General features: G+C 50.6%; 1 protein-coding gene across 1 annotated transcript in view; it reads right to left on the bottom strand.

Moving 5' to 3' along the window:
- The window catches only part of RNF144A (ring finger protein 144A), a 129696-nt gene that overhangs the window by 33818 nt on the left and 79920 nt on the right, over positions 1–15958 (bottom strand). The window contains 1 exon segment of the mRNA XM_010852038.1: positions 4784–4932. Coding sequence (XP_010850340.1) covers positions 4784–4921 — 138 coding nt within the window. The 5' untranslated portion in view covers positions 4922–4932.

Genomic DNA, 15958 nt, shown 5'->3' with positions numbered 1-15958 from the left:
TGGGTAATGTCGATGCTCAGTCCCCCGTGTGTCCCCTGGGCCTTTCCCTCAGGGTCCCTCAGGGTTTCTGAGTCAAAACCCAGTCAACAACTGGACCAGGAAAATGACTTTCCCTGCAGGCAGTGCCCCTGGTGAAGGACACACAAAGAAGGCCTCAGTAACACCAGTTCCTGCTACTCTGACCCTGCTAGCCTGCACCCACCAGCCCCTCTCTGTCCACATGGACGTCTTCCCACCAAAACCCTGCCAGCCCACCAGTCCATACTGGGGTGCCCATCCTTTCCACTGGCCCCCCGACCTGCAGCCTGGTGTCCATGCACAGCTGACCCCACAGCCGGCGGGGGCAGACGCAACCCCTTCTGAGTCCCTGTCACCCTGAAATGCCCCCACCCTTGTGGGAGAGTGTGTGACCACAGGTGCAGAGAAAGATACGGGCTGAACCCGTCTGATGGGCAATGCTCTCCTTCAAGAGCACGGAGTTGACAGTTCTCAGCTGCGAGTCTGTCACTTGCTGGGATTTTCCAGGTCAGTTAAACTAGCAGGCATTCGACACTCGCTTCTCCGGAGGGCAGCGCGGGGAGCTGTGATGGTGGCAGGAGGACCTGGGTGGCCGTCCCCGCCTCACCACAATGAGCGCAAAGAGGCAGACCGGCCGGCCTGAGGTGCAGATGCTGCTCATTCAATATTGCCGCCCAGAGAGGAAGTTGTCCATCCCAGGGCGGGGTCCGCCCACGGCAGAGAAACTCCAGGAGATGGTGCACAGGTGTGATAGCACGTGGAGTCGAGAAACAGAGCAGGTGGTCCTGGGGGACTACGAAGCCCGGGGGGCAGGGGAGACGCAAAAGTGCCCCAGAGCTGAGCCGAGCAGCAGGTGTGGTCTATGGAGGCCGTGGGTTCCAGGGTACCCAGAGTCGATCCATATCACCAAAAGATGTTCTATAAGAACCTGCTCTCCATGTGTGAAGATGAACATGACGGGGCAGGATGACCAGCGCCAATCAGGGCACCGGAGTGGCCCTGGCTGTGGGTAGGGAACCAGGCCCAGCCTCCGCCTATCCTACAGCTACCAGGATCTGAAAAACCAGCCATCAAACGTGGACCTGCCTTGGGAAGCCCTGCTGGTGCGGTCACACACCTGCTGATAAAAACGCAGGAGGATGCCCTTTGTTCTGGAAAGAACTGCCCTGTTCTGAGAACTGGGCCATGGCCACAGGGACCCAGAGGACGGGTGATGCCTGACCCTGGGGGCTGGACTCAGGGTGATGTTGGGAGGTGACCAGGAGGTGACAGCAGGGATGTTCTATGGATGACTCAGGCTAGCTCTGACGACCCGGGAGCACTCCGGGACTGAGCCGGGCCTTCCCCTTGCTCCCCCAGCCTCACAGAAGAACATGAAGCTGAAGCTACACCTTCTGCTCATCCGCAGAGACCAACGCCCGTCCGACGCTGCCCGTCCCCAGTGTGCTGGCTGAGAGGCGGTGCTCCTAGTGGGCAGGTGCCATCCGCCCCCCACCTCCGCAGGGAGGGTGCTCTCCTGGGGCTTCTGACAAAGCTGCAGGAGAAGCCCTGCATGCAGGACACTGTCTGTCTGCTCCAGAGTCGTGCAGGATCAAGAATGAGCAGGTAACCCGACTACATCTTCATCATGAAGACCTCCCGGGGGAAGGGAAGACAGGAGGGGTTGTGAGAAAGTGAAGTCGCCCGGTCATGTCCAACTCTTTGAGATCCTTCGGACTGTTGCCCGCCAGGCTCCTCTGTCCATGAAATTTTCCAGGCAAGAGTACCGGAGCAGGTTGCCATTTCCTTCTCCAGGGAATCTTCCTGACCCAGGGATCAAACCCAGATCTCTCACATGGTGGACAGATGCTTTGCCGTCTGAGCCACAAGTAGGAGGGGCTAACATACAATAATTCAGGGAGCTGCAAGTTAAATCAACAGTTGTCCCTCATGTGGATTTCTGGGGCTTCCTCTGTGTTCTTGGGCACCCAGAGTGTCCCAGGGAGGGTACAGAGAGGGACATGGTACGTGGTGCTCAGCAAATCCACCAAACCGCGATGGTCATCTGAGTGCATCTTTTAGGACAGATGTTCCCCAGGACGCACGGCTGGGGAAAGCTGCTCTTTTGGATTCCTGCAATTCTAACCCCAAACTCAGAAGTGAGCTGAAGGGGTTAAGAGCGTGCAGACAGCCTGCCACAGAGCAGCTCCTCCACACACGTGCCTTGAGCCTCGGGGTGAACTCTGTTCATCTCCATTACACGGGTGAGGCCCACAAGGGCGGCGGGGTCAGAAACAGCCTGCATTTCAGGGCGCTGATGCCCGAGCCCAGCTCCAGGCTTTCTCTGGGCCCCCTTCCTCCTCGAGGTCAATCTTCTTCGTCTGACCCAAAGCCTGTAATTCTCTGGCCATTTTTTTTATCTGAAGAGAGCCTTCCTGCAGCCTTGCACAACTTCCTCTCTTCGCTCTTCTCTTCTCAGGTCTGTCCCCAAGAAAAAGACACAGGCACTTCTGCTGGTGGGGGGCCCTGGGGCCTCCACGAGGGGACGGGGCCTTCCCCCGCCCACCCAGTCTGTGGACATGCAGGTGTTTCCTGTGCTTCAAGCCTCACGGAGCTGCAGACACAAGCAGGCCTGGTCTCAACATCTTAATTTTTAATAAATGGTTGTGAAAAAAAAAAATCACAACCATCCCGTTTCTTCGTGCTCCCAGCAAGCCCCCTGCGAGAAAACAGTGCTCTTTTCCTCTGTTCACAAGCCCTGACTTGAATTAAGTGTCTGATCTGAATTAGAGCTGCTCTCCGGGAGAAATAGGAAACTAAAACGGCAAGGACGACAAACGCAAGGCTGGGTGAAGCCACGGTGGGGTGAACGAGCGACCTTACAGGGGAGGAGAGCTGTGGTCTTGGGAGGCCCTCCCCGCGATGGCACATGGGGGCGACAGGGAGGGGCTGGGAGCTCGCTCCCGGGCACAGCTGCACAGGGAAGCCAGCCAGTTAGCTGAGGCTGGAAAACTTCCCTTCGGGCAAGAAAAGAGGCGATTTTGCATAAAGGGGATTCTTTAATCCAGCCAGACGCGTCTGGACCATTCCAGTTCACCCTTCAGAAATGAAAACGCTCTGTGTTCTTCTTGGGCTGGAGGTCTGTCTGTCCATCCACCTCCCCCAGTTACCCTCTGCCTCTCGTCCTTCCCCAGCTCAGAAAATGTCCCAAAACAGCTTCCTGTGCTCCAGGCTGAATTTCCTTTCTTGGGGCCTCAGTGAGGCAACATTGCTTGGCCACCAACCATGCAGCTGAGGCCGACTCTCTGCGGTTCAATCCATCTATCAGGATGATTAGATAGCATCACTGACTCAATGGACATGAATATGAGCAGTCTGGGAGATGCTAAGAGAACAGAAGAGCCTGGCATGCTGAGGTCCGTGAGGTTGCAGAAAATGGGACATGACTGGGCGCCTGAACAACAGCAGTCACAGGTACTGCTGTAAACCAGGTACTTGGGGGCAGAACCGTGCCCTCAAGAAGCCAGGGTCTAGCATAAAAGGAAGTTGGATACACAGACTTAAATGACTGCAACCTCCGTTTCCTTATCCGTAAAATGTAGATGACGCTACCAAATAAGCCTACATTTCAAGGAGATCAAGAGATAAACAGAGCAAGGGGCAGGAAGGAAGAAGCCTCTGGGGAGGTGGCTGTGAGGCGACAGAAGCTAACCAGGACATCTGAGCAACACACAGGCAGGCCGTCCGGAGAGTTTACTTGTAACAGAAACTTTTTTAGTTTTTCACAGTTTAAAGAAAAATATTTTTTCTGGACTTTTTAAAATTTTGGAATTCCTTGAATGGGAAAAAAAAATAAAATTCAATGAGACAAACAAAATAAATCCTACACCCTCATTTTTCTTTTCTGATGAGTAAAATGTTGGGTCTGAGTGAGGCCTGATGGGAACAGAAGACCTGCAGCCCTTAAGTCCCGTATGGCCTTTGGCTCAGAATGATGCTGGTGGCGTCTTCAGGAGATTCAGGTGTGATTTCAACACTCTCTATGGAGGGGAGTTCGGGGGAGAATGGATACACGTGCAGGTATGGATGGGCTGCTTGGCTGTGCACCTGAATCTTATCACAGAGGCTTCCCCGATGGCTCAGCGGGGAAAGAATCTACCGACAATACGGGAGACGTGGATTCTATCTCTGGGTCAGGAAGATCCCCTGGAGAAGAAAACAGCGACCCACTCCAGTGTTCCTGTCTGAAAAATCCCATGGACAGAGGGGCTACATTCCAAAGAGTCGCAAAGTGTCAGACACGACTGAGTGACTAAGTATACTGACATGTATAACTATCACAACATTGTTAATAGACTATACATCACTCAGTTAAAAAAAAAATACATCCTCTCCAGTTTAGCGATAAGGCAGTGCCAGCTGACACACAGAGCCAACTCTGCTGTGTGCACACTCGCCAGGATGGCACCCTGGCCATCTCAGGCACACCACTGTTTAATTAAATTGGACACAAGCTACGGCGGAGATTTCTTTTCCAGAAAGGAGCGTGCACACCATGGCAGGGTTTCTCAGCTGCGTTCCCAGCTTCCAAGCCTCTGTGTAACTGATCGCTTCTGCACCACGAGCACCTGCAAAGGAACCTGCCTGGGGAGCCCGATGGACTCAGAAGAGAATCCTTCCAATAAAGCTGCGTAAAAGTGAGGGTGACCCTGCATGCTGTCTCTAAAACAAAAGCAAAAGGCTCATCCCGAAATCCTTTTAAGCCGGCGTTCCCGGCGAGACCAACCAGGGTGCAGAAGACGCACTGGCACTGGGCGATGGTCGTCATCTGCTCCACGGGATACTCCCCCAGACACAGCTTGCAGGACACCAGTGGGTCCAGGGCCAAGTCCCAGGATGGCCGGCACGCGCGCGCAGCGCTCATGGCAGAGCAGTCTGAAACGAGAGAAGCACAGGCCGTCAGATCCGCATGGCCTCCACGGAACCCAGGCAGGGCCACTCCTGGCTGAACCTGGGGTCCCGGGGCTGGCCGAGTGACCGCTGAGGGGCCAGAATTTCATAGGCCTCATTGGGTCCTCCGAGAAGTTTTAGCCAGAGGCCCCTGACCTGGTCTGTGGGTGATGCTTCCTCTCCTGTATTGACGGTAATATTTGTTTCCCATATTGATGGTAACATACCTTTCCTGTATTGATGGTAATATACCTTCCCCATATTGATATTAATATTCCTTCCCCATATTGATGGTAACATTCCTTTCCCATATTGATGGTAATATACCTTGCCCATATTGATAGTAATATTCCTTCCCCATATTGATGGTAATATACCTTCCCCATAATGATAGTAATATTCCTTCCCCATATTGATGGTAATATTCCTTTCCTGTATTGATGGTAATATACCTTCCCTGTATTGATGGTAGTATTCCTTTCTCGTATTGATAGTAATATTCCTTCCCCGTATTGACGGGTACTGAGGGATCCACCCACCCGCATCCTTCCTTCCATCCCTCCGATGGGTCTTGAGGAAGACACAACCCCACCAATCAAGCACCCAGCCCAGGAGGGCAGGACCTTAGCAAGCCAGCGAGAGAAGCTTTTGTTAACATAGTTGTTGATTGGGTCACGCTGTTCTCTGCTGTAGGAACATCACAGGGAAGCCAGTGTGTGAAGCTCTGGCCTCAGTGCTCTGTGTCCTCCAGGTGGAATGGTCTTCCCACACCGTCTCTGTCTTCACTGCCCAGGTGTCAACTGACCTTCCCGAAACATGCACCACTGCCTCCTAAGAAAATCCTGGAAGATTGTCTAAACCGTGAGCTTCAGGGAGGCGGGACCTTGGGCAGCCTTGTTCACTTCCGTGGGTCAAGCGCATCCAGCAGTGTCTTGGGTGAAGTGGACACTACACAGAGACATGGATGAACAGTCCTCACCTCCCCAGCCTCCCTGACATTCTCCGGCCATGTCCCCCCTGGTCTGTGCTCCCCTGACAGTATGCATCTTCCTATTAATATGTTCACACACTGATCTCCACTGTCTATGGCTAGAGGGGGCAGAGAAAGGGTCAGCCTCCAGCTCTCAGCTCAGCTCTGACCCACGTGGCCTCCATAACTGCCTGCTGATGGATCAGATGCTTGCATCCAGGGATGTGGCTTCTCTCATCCTGCCCCTGGCACTGGATTTAAGCCTTAAAGACATTTATTTTGTACCTGCGTTGCTAAGTATGTGCTTTATTCTACCAGCACCCCTTGCTCCCCAAATTCAGAACCGAGAAAGACTCATATAAATTTCACATAAAATTCCTGGCCATCTGAACTCTTACCACTTGCTATCCTAATCTTAAGACCTAAATTGATTTAGACAGCTGGCATCCTTTCCTATGGAACCTCACTGTCTGAAGTGAGGAACGAAAAGATTTGGAGAGCAAGATACATCTGCATTGCCCCCAGTCTGTGAGGTCATGAAAAGAGGGTTTGTCTCATTTAACTCCACACATACGCAGAAGACTGTTTGCATGTGTGCATGCTAAGTTGCATCAGTCGTGTCTGACTCTTTGCAACCCCACAGACTGTAGCCCACCAAGCTCCTCTGTTCATGGGATTCTCCAGGCAAGAATACTGGAGTGGGCTGTCATTTCCCTTCTCCAGAGGATCTTCTGGATCCAGGGATCGAACCCACATCTCTTGTGTCTCCTGCATTGGCAGCTGAGTTCTTTACCACTAGCACCGCCTGGGAAGCCAGAAGACTGTGTGCATAGTGACAAAGACACAGCACATCCGGGGAGAGAAGAAGACAAAACAGCACCAACCAATGGCCGGAATGTACACAGGACGGCTCTTGGATCTTAGAAAGTCTCAAAGGTATATGAGACAGAGTTCTCCACCTTGGGGTATTCAGTTTCAACTCAGGAACATTATCGGCCAAATAAAAAGCTAACTGATAACACAAGGGAGAGTTTAGGATTACGTGTGAAATCAGTGCTCAGGAACTTTGGAAAAACTAGAAACCAGCCTGGGTTAGAATTCTCAGAAGAGGAGAACTTTGCAGGGGAGAGGCTTGAGTTTTAAGGCCAAGTTCCATTACCTATAGTTGTGAAAAGGGGGTGGATATCAAAATAGGAGAGAGAAGTGTCTGAGCATCTTTCACCAGACAACAGAGGTGACACCACAGGGACTCTATGCTTCCGGGGCCAATAGAACACCCATAGCTAGTTGGGTGCTGGGTTACCTGACCACAGTCAGCCTCAGTCTGCCCATCTGTGTGATGGGGCCATAATCTCCATCTCCCAGGGCTGGTGCAGCATTAGGAGAGAGCATATAAAAGAACTGGCACACCTGGCAAGGCTCAGTAAAGCCCTCTCCCCTTCCCCCATGATGCCTCATGTAGTCACAGCTCACCCACCTGTGAGAAACACTGGTAACACCAGTCCTTCCTACAGTCAGGGCCTGGGCGTGACCACCACCTGTGTGAGTCATTCTCAAGGTCACGATGTGTGCATGCGTATGTTCGGTGGCTCAGTCATGTCTGACTCTGCAATCCAATAAACTGTGGCCTGCCAACCTCCTCTGTCCGTGGGAGTTTCAAGGGAAGAATAGTGGAGTGGGTTGCCATTTCCCCCTCCACGAGACTGAGAGTTCATGATGAACGAGGTCAGATTTGTGATCTCCGAAGAAGAAGATTTAGATTCAGGACCAGGGACCAGGCTTGATCACTCAAGAGCTTTTATGTAGCAGAGTTTTATTAAAGTGAAAGATAACAGAGAAAGCTTCTGACAAAGACATCAGAAGGCGGACAGAGAGTGCCCGCTAGCTAGTCTTATCAAGGCCTTATATACTTTTGCCAGACCCATTCCCACAACATACATCTTAAATAACCAGATTAGAACTAACAGTAGAAAGGTCTCACCAGACTCACTCCACAACCTACATCTTAACGGGACTAGAACTAACAATAGAAAGGTCTTACCAGACCCACTCCCATAATATACATTTTAAGACAACAGGATTAGTCAGAAGGTTCTTGTTAAGGAGAAACATGTCCTAGAGCAAGGTACTTTGTTATACTGACTAAGGCAAAGCAATGTAGGAAGAAAAAAAAAAAAAAACATTTGTAGTTTTCTCCTCCTCGGGGAGCTTCATACTGCTTTGTCCTCCTTGGGGACCCTGGACTTCTTATCAACCTGCCTAGGAATTGACTCTCTCAGGATCTTCCTGACCCAGGGACCAAACCCACGTCTTTTGCATCTCCTGCACGGGCAAGCAGATTCTTTACCACTGTGCCACGTGGTAAGTCCAAGGGTTACGATACTTTTCTTAAAAAAAAAAAACCAAACAAAAAAAAACACATCCTCTTCTTGTGTTTTGACAGTCATAGTTCACTGGGTATCACTAAGCAAATATTTAGTTAGGATGAAGCACTGTGGGTTCCAGGCAGGGCACTGGTGGACGGAAGGCACTGGGACTCGGGAAGAGACCACAGGATGATCTTGGAAACTCAGAGGAGATAAGACACGAGGACACAAGACCCAGGGTGTGAGTGACGTCAGGCTGACGGAGCAGCAGAGGGGACCCTGACCTGTGAGAGCTCAGACAGGCAAGGGGAATTACCGAATCCCAGCTGGAATGGGCTTGGCGGGGAGGACAGAAATTAGAATTCAGAGCAGTGGCCTCTTCCCAGGTCAGTTAATATTCGAGAGCAACTTAGTGTGAAGTGTAACTTCCATTGTTAGACGAGAACTCTGAGGTGGTCTGTGGCTAAGAATCTGCCTGCTGATCCAGGGGACACGGGTTTGATCCCTGATCAGGGAAGATCCCACATGCCACAGAGCAACCAAGCCCGTGCACCACAACTACTGAGCCGGTGCTCTAGAGCCGGGGCTGCGACTGCTGAGTGCACGTGCCCCTGCTCTGCAACAAGAGAAGCCACTGCCTCGAGGAGCCCGCACACCGCGACCCCAGAGCAGTGCCCCTCCTTCCCGGTAAGGAGAGGAAAGCCGCATGCAGCTATGAAGACCCAGTGCAGCCAAACATAAATAAATAAAATTGTAGAAGAAAACATTAAAAAGTAGAAGAAGAAGAGAACTCTGATACAAATTCAAGTAGCTTTTGGAAGGGTTGGAGTCTTCCAGATAATTAAAACAAACATGATAATTTGAACTTAAGTCAAAGGCGCCAGAACATTTAGTTGATTTGAGGGGTCATTCAGCAATCTGGAGGGTGCAGAGGGTACCAGAGTCAAGACTCCCCCACTCCCTGAGTCTATTTTCTTTTGTAACATTTCCCTGAACCTTGAATCTACGATTATTATTATTTTAAATGTCCACTGTTATTTGGATCCCGGGATCATGGGCCAAGATTATTTTGTTTATATTTCCCAGTAGCTTCTTCTGTAATGTCTCTTAAAGCTCACAGGATGGAGCACCAACTATATTTTGATTAAGTTGTTGTCCAGTAGCTCAGTTGCTCAGTTGTGTCTGACTCTTTGTGACCCCATGGACTGCAGCATGCCAGGCCTCCCTGTCCTTCACCATCTCCCGAGGCTTGCTTAATGTCCATTGAATCAGTGATGCCATCCAACTATCTCATCCTCTGTTGTCCCCTTCTCCTCCTGTCTTCAATCTTTCTCAGCATCAGGGTCTTTTCTAATGAGTCGGCTATTCGCATCCGGTGGCCAAAGTACTGGAGCTTCAGCTTCAGCATCAGTCCTTCCAATGAATATTCAGGATTAATTTCCTTTAGGATTGATGGGTTTGATCACCTTGCTGTCCAAGGGACTCTCAAGAGTCTTCTCTAACACCGCAGTTCAAAGGCATCAATTATTTGGTGTAAGAATGTTAGCTAGGCCCTAATAGGGATCACAAAACTTTATTGGAAGCATTGAGAAATCACTTAAGACTGGAAGTGTCCCCAAGGGGGCAGAGATTGTTTAATTGGCTTTTCTGTCCTGGAGAGCTGTGGACAGGCAGCAGTGGACACTGTCTGCGAGGTCTGGGGCCCAGATTCTGCAGAGATGTCACCTGCCAAGCATCAGATGACACGGTATGTCACCCAGAGACCCGGGTTCAAATTCCTGTCCTGCCACTTGGTCATGTGATTTTGGAGAAATTACTCAACCTCTATGAACTTTAGCTAAGTTTTTTTTTTTTTTTCTCTCTCTGTAAAACCTATACATCATCACCTCCCATGTACAGCTGTGAAGAGTGAGTGAGAAATAATATATTTAAAATTCCTGGGACATAGTGCCTGGAGAATCCCAGGGACAGAGGAGCCTGGTAGGAGGCCGTCCATGGGGTCGCACAGAGTCGGACACGACTGAAGCGACTTAGCAGCAGCAGCAGCAGTACCTCCTTGGAAAGCAGAGGTCATCGTGCTACGTCAGACTGAAGAGCCTGAACATTAACCGATGTGAACGAAAATGAGGAGAGAAGCTGAACCGAAAAATAAGATTGACTCAGGGTCAGGAAGTTCACGCTGATGGGCCCAGATTACTTTGGAAGAAGGAAACAACCCAACCTCAGAAGCCTCCAGCTTTAGCATCTGCTGCGCAGGCTGCGGTAAGGCTGGAGATCACCCCAACGGGCAGAAATCGGGAGCTTAACCCTTGTACACTGTCTTGAAGCCCACAGCCCCGGCCCCACACACTGCCTCTCACCCTGGACTGCAGGTTGCCCCTAACGGGTCCCTTCCTAGACGACTCACTCTCCAGCAGCTTGGTGCCTTTCCTGTTTACAGCCTGGCCAAATATACGCCTCTCAGTCCAGCGTGCAGGGCTTGACCTCTTGCTTCCTTTCTTCCTGGACCACGATTTCCACTTGACCTGAGACAGCACGGCCTTCTGCTGCCCTGGGCACAGGTCAGCTGCCGCCCCTCACCTCCGTGTCTTCCAATTTAGCCTTGGAGCAGGTCAGACATGATTTCCTGGTACCTGATCAGTACTCTTTCCTCCAGAGTAGACCCTCTCTGAGGTGAGCTCATCATAACGATTAAGAGGGAACAACAATTGGGCATATTTTACCAAAAAAAAAAAAAAAAGTTACATTGTCTAAGCCCATCACGACCTCAGGATGGGCTGAATATGACCTTGCAAACATTGAGCAGCTGCAAACTTGAAATAGGAGTTGGCAAAGAAACTCACAATGCACAATGCGAGAAAAAAACAGTCTTTGTTTTCCTAATGTGAATGTCAAGTCGAATGAAACAACAAACTATTTTAAGAACATCTGGTCGATTATAAGTATTATTCAATCTGAGCAACTCAAAATGTTTATAAGGCAAGTCACTCATTAAGCACCATGGGGTTATGCAAAGAGGGTACATGGTGAGGTCTACAAGGATGAGAAACAGCCAGAAGGGAAAAGAACCCCTCTTGAGGGAGACAGTTGTAAAGGTATGATGTGGTTTTTTGGCCAGAACCTTCCTAGCCCTGGGGCATTCCAGGTGACTCAGTGGTTAAGAATCTGCCTGCCAATGCAGGAGACAAAAGAGTCTCAGGTTCGATCCCTGGGTTGGGAATATCCCCTGGAGGAGGAAATGGCAAACCACTGCAGTATTCTTGCCTGGAGAATCCCATGGACAGAGGAGCCTGGCAGGCTACAGTCCAAGGGGTCCCAAAGAGTCTGACATGACTGAGCGACTAACACACATCCCAGCCTCAGGCTTTGGGGCTATGGATTCTGCACGTCCCTCTTTACCCTCTGTCACCCCTTCAAAGCACAGCAGTGAAAAGGAAACCAAACCAGGAGCCAGCCAGTCACACCCACCCTTTACTCTCAGGACCCCCTCCAACAAGCCCTGCTGCCCTAAAGCCGACTGGGGTGTGTCCATGTTCTTCCCCGGGAGAGGGAGCAGGAGAAGACATAGCAACCTGAGTCTTCCAGGGAGTTCCCATCGCAGTGAATCTGAGAAGCACTGGGCTGAGGTTCCACAGGATGGCATCGCCTCAGGCACCTCCCAGCCAGAAGTCCATGGAGGTAGAAGCTTAACACACGATCGACTCTGAAAACCGTGGCACTGGGCAATCTGTGTCTGCCAGGCACTAGGTTAGACTCCGTGTACGGACCTGCCTTTATTCTTTGCCATCACCCTCTCTGGGGAGGCAATCGAGGATTAGAGAGGAGGAGCCCCCTCTGAAAGCCACAAAGATGATGTGTCAGTTCGTAGGTGTAACACAGGTGCCTCTGGTGGGGGCCGGAAGTCAGCACTGGTGGAGGCTGTGCGTTGGGGGAGGAGGGGAGGGCGAGGGCTATGCAGGAACTCTGCATTTTTATCTCGATTTTGCTGTGAACCTAAAACTTTTCTGTATGGTAAGTCCCTAGAGATCTGTATCAGTTTTATAAATCTAAAAAGTCAAATCTGTTAATCTAAATCTAAATTTAAAAACCGAATGTGTTCATCTGACTTGCCCTAAAATAAAACATTTATTTTAAAAATTTGTTTTTATTTAAACCCAAATAACCCTATTAACGGAGAAGGCAATGGCACCCCACTCCAGTACTCTTGCCTGGAAAATCCCATGGATGGAGGAGCCTGGTAGGCTGTAGTCCATGGGGTTGCTAAGAGTCGAACACGACTGAGTAACTTCCCTTTCACTTTTCACTTTCATGCATTGGAGAAGGAAATGGCAACCCACTCCAGTGTTCTTGCCTGGAGAATCCCAGGGACGGGGGAGCCTGGTGGGCTGCTGTCTATGGGGTCGCACAGAGTCGGACACTACTGAAGCGACTTAGCAGCAGCAGCAGCAGCCCTTTAATAGAATTAAAGGGTTTCCCTGGTGGTACAGTTGGTAAAGAATCTGCCTGCCAATGCCAGAGATAAGAGAGATGTAGGTTCGATCCCTGGGTTGGGAAGATCCCCTGGGGAGGAAATGGCAACCCAGTCCAGTAAAATTCTTGCCTGGGAAATCCATGCACAGAAGAGACTGAAGGGCTACAGTCCATGGGGTTGCAAGAGTCAGACACGACAACCCTATTATTAGTAAAATGCAGAGTCAACTGGGAATATTTCAAGAGTCTAAAATTTTAATCTGTTTTAAGATTGTATTTTCCCCAAGCAGCAATATTTTTGTTTTCAACTTTTTTTTTTTTTAATTGGAATACAGTTGATCTACAATGTTGTGTAGGTTTTGGGTCTGCAGCAAAGTGATTCATATATATGGATATATATTCTTTTTTCAAATTCTTTTCCATTACAGGTTATTATAAGACATTGAGTCTAGTAACCTGTGCTATGCAGTAGCTCCTTGCTGGTTATCTATTATGACAAGTGTGTGTATGTTAATCCCAAACTCCTAAATTATCCTTCTCCACCCCCTTTTCTCTTTGGTAACCATAGTTTGTTTTCTATGTCTGTGAGCCTATTTCTGTTTTGTAAATAAATTCATTTGTATCTTTTTCTTTTAAGACTCTACCTCCAACAGTACAATTAATTGTGATACTAAAAATCAGAGGCCATGGGATTAACTGGGCAGATTAGTGTGTATATTTTTAACCATCCAACCCCATGTGGGTCTTGAGATGCTAATGAACGCAGTAACACTCCAAGAAGCTGTACTACAGGCTGTCTCCACTGGACAAAACACAAGCCACGTTTTGTTTTGTCCACACATCATAAGCACAACCACACAGCATCAAGGTTAAAAAGAAAATAAAAACAACTTTTAAATCATTTCACTGTCACAGGCTCCCCAGTATTCAGACAAAGGACAAGGGGCCCATGGAGCAGGGAGCGTGCTGGCCTGTCCAAGTGCACTCGGCACAGAACGAGGTCTTAGATTCATTGAAGAAACAGCCGCAGACTGTCCTGCGCAGGGAAGGGTGTCCAGGCTGCACACTGCTGAGGGGACACTCCATGGTCCACGGGTCCCTCACTGCACTCAGGGTGAGGACACTTGCCTTCATCTACCCTGGGATCTTCTGTCTAGCTCCCTCCTGCCTCTGAGAGATTCTGACCATTTTACAAGCACTATGAATTCACCTCTGTTAACAGCGGCTCAGAAGCTTCTTTGTGCTAAAGCGTGGATGGCTGAAGGGAGCCAGTCATTCCCCGGGAAGCAGAGCCCCTCCCACTTCATTCGCTGCCCCAACCCTGTCCTGAAGCCTCACCCGGCGGGGCCACTCTCTTGCCAGGCTGCCCCATTACCCATGTCCCTGCAAGACCCTGTGTTTGAGGAAGGTAAGGTTGGAGAAGACTCTTGAGAGTCCCTGGGACTGCAAGGAGATCCAACCAGTCCATCCTAAAGGAAATCAATCCTGAATATTCATTGGAAGGACTGATGCTGAAGCTGAAACTCCAATACTTTGGCCACCTGATGTGAAGAACTGACTCATTTCCTGGGAAATTGACCCTGATGCTGGGAAAGATTCAAGGCAGGAGAAGGGGACGGCAGAGGATGAGATGGTTGGATGGCCTCACTGATGCAATAGAGATAAGTCTGAGTAAACTCTGGGAGTTGGTGATGGACAGGGAAGTCTAGTGTGCTGCAGTCCATGGGGTCACAAAGAGTTGGACAGGACTGAGTGACTGAACTGAACTATGTTTTTAAAATATCTGTATTACTTACAATTAATTAATAAAAGTGACCAAAGTGGGTTTAAAAAGCCAACCCAGGAATGGGAGCTCTGTCCCTTTCAAAGGCCCCTGCACAGGTGATGGGGAGAGGAGTCCCTTCCTGGAGCATCTATTACTGGGCACCGAAGTTCACGGCGTGGGGTGGGGCCGGGCAGGGGAAGGGTAAAGGCTCGGGGGTGAGCAGAAAGGGGACTTGAAGGAGCCGCTTCCTTCCACAGAGCAGCCCGCCCCTCCTCCAGCCCCTCTCAGGGCCCTGAGTCTGCACTTCTCCTGCCAGAAAAAGTCTGGGCTGGTCTGAAGCCAACAGAGCGCACCTTCCTGCCGCCGCCGGGGCTGTGACAGAGAGGAAGCCCCTCACGGATACGACAGAAATCCGGCTGAAGAAGGCCTCAGGAACATTTCCAACACCAGCCAGGCTTGGGCCTGGACACCCTCCCTCCAAGCCTGGGCAGACCTGCGGACTTGCTCCCGGGAGCTGTATCTCTTTTACCAGAGGCTCGTCTTTGGAAATAAGTGGCCATGAGCACAATCTTTCCCTTCTAAGTCGGACAAACCCTCTGCAGGAGAGCTCAAAGGGTCCCCGTGGCTTCCTGCTCATAGTCTGTTTCCCGCAAACACTCTGCCCTTCTGACCTCCGTCCCGGAACGGGGTGCAGCGGCACACCCAAAGAAACGATCACCCCCACTGCGGATGGCACACTCTGGCCAGCAGCAAGCAACGCTTTAAAAGCCAGACACAAAGTCACTGTGTTTCAAGGCTGATGGGGGTCAGCATCATGTGTCCTGTTAGGGATGATTTCCTTACTCCCCGCTGCTTAGGGGTCTGCTCAGAGGTCGAGTGGCCACCCCACCCCACCCCACCCAGAGCCTTCTACGTGGTCATATACCACCCTGAGTGCACCGCATTTTGCCAGGGACACAGCGACCCCTTGTCTCCACTCCTGTTTTTCAGACAAGGACACACAGACAAGAGCAACAGCACATGTCAATGCATGTATGATAGAGCATGACCAGCATGGGCCGCCCCCTGCTCTTACGCATCCCGAGCACCTTCTGCCAATCAAAGGGCAGTCTTCGGGGCACAGGCGTGTCACCTGCGTCCTCTGGCCCCTTTAGTCAGTCCCGGGTGATGGCAGGTGGTCGGGGAGCAGCTCTGGCCAGTTCAGATGGGAGGAGGAAAGACACAGGGCTGTTTCCTTGCATGCAGCCAGGCGGAGTTCTTGTTGCTATGACAACGAGCCTGGGAAAGTCCTGGGTGTGGAGCTTGTCAATCCTTTGGTTTAACAGAGCAGGACATCACGGAGTAGGGACTGTGCGGTGGCATGGACACAGGCCTCTGGGAAGATTCTAGAAGCCAGGGCTCCGATGTCAGCACCGCTGCCCACTGACCACTGGACACCCC

This window comes from Bison bison, unplaced genomic scaffold, assembly GCF_000754665.1.
Source record: "Bison bison bison isolate TAMUID 2011002044 unplaced genomic scaffold, Bison_UMD1.0 scf7180017864307, whole genome shotgun sequence".
NCBI lineage: Eukaryota > Metazoa > Chordata > Mammalia > Artiodactyla > Bovidae > Bison > Bison bison.
This window is presented reverse-complemented; position numbering and strand designations above follow the sequence as displayed.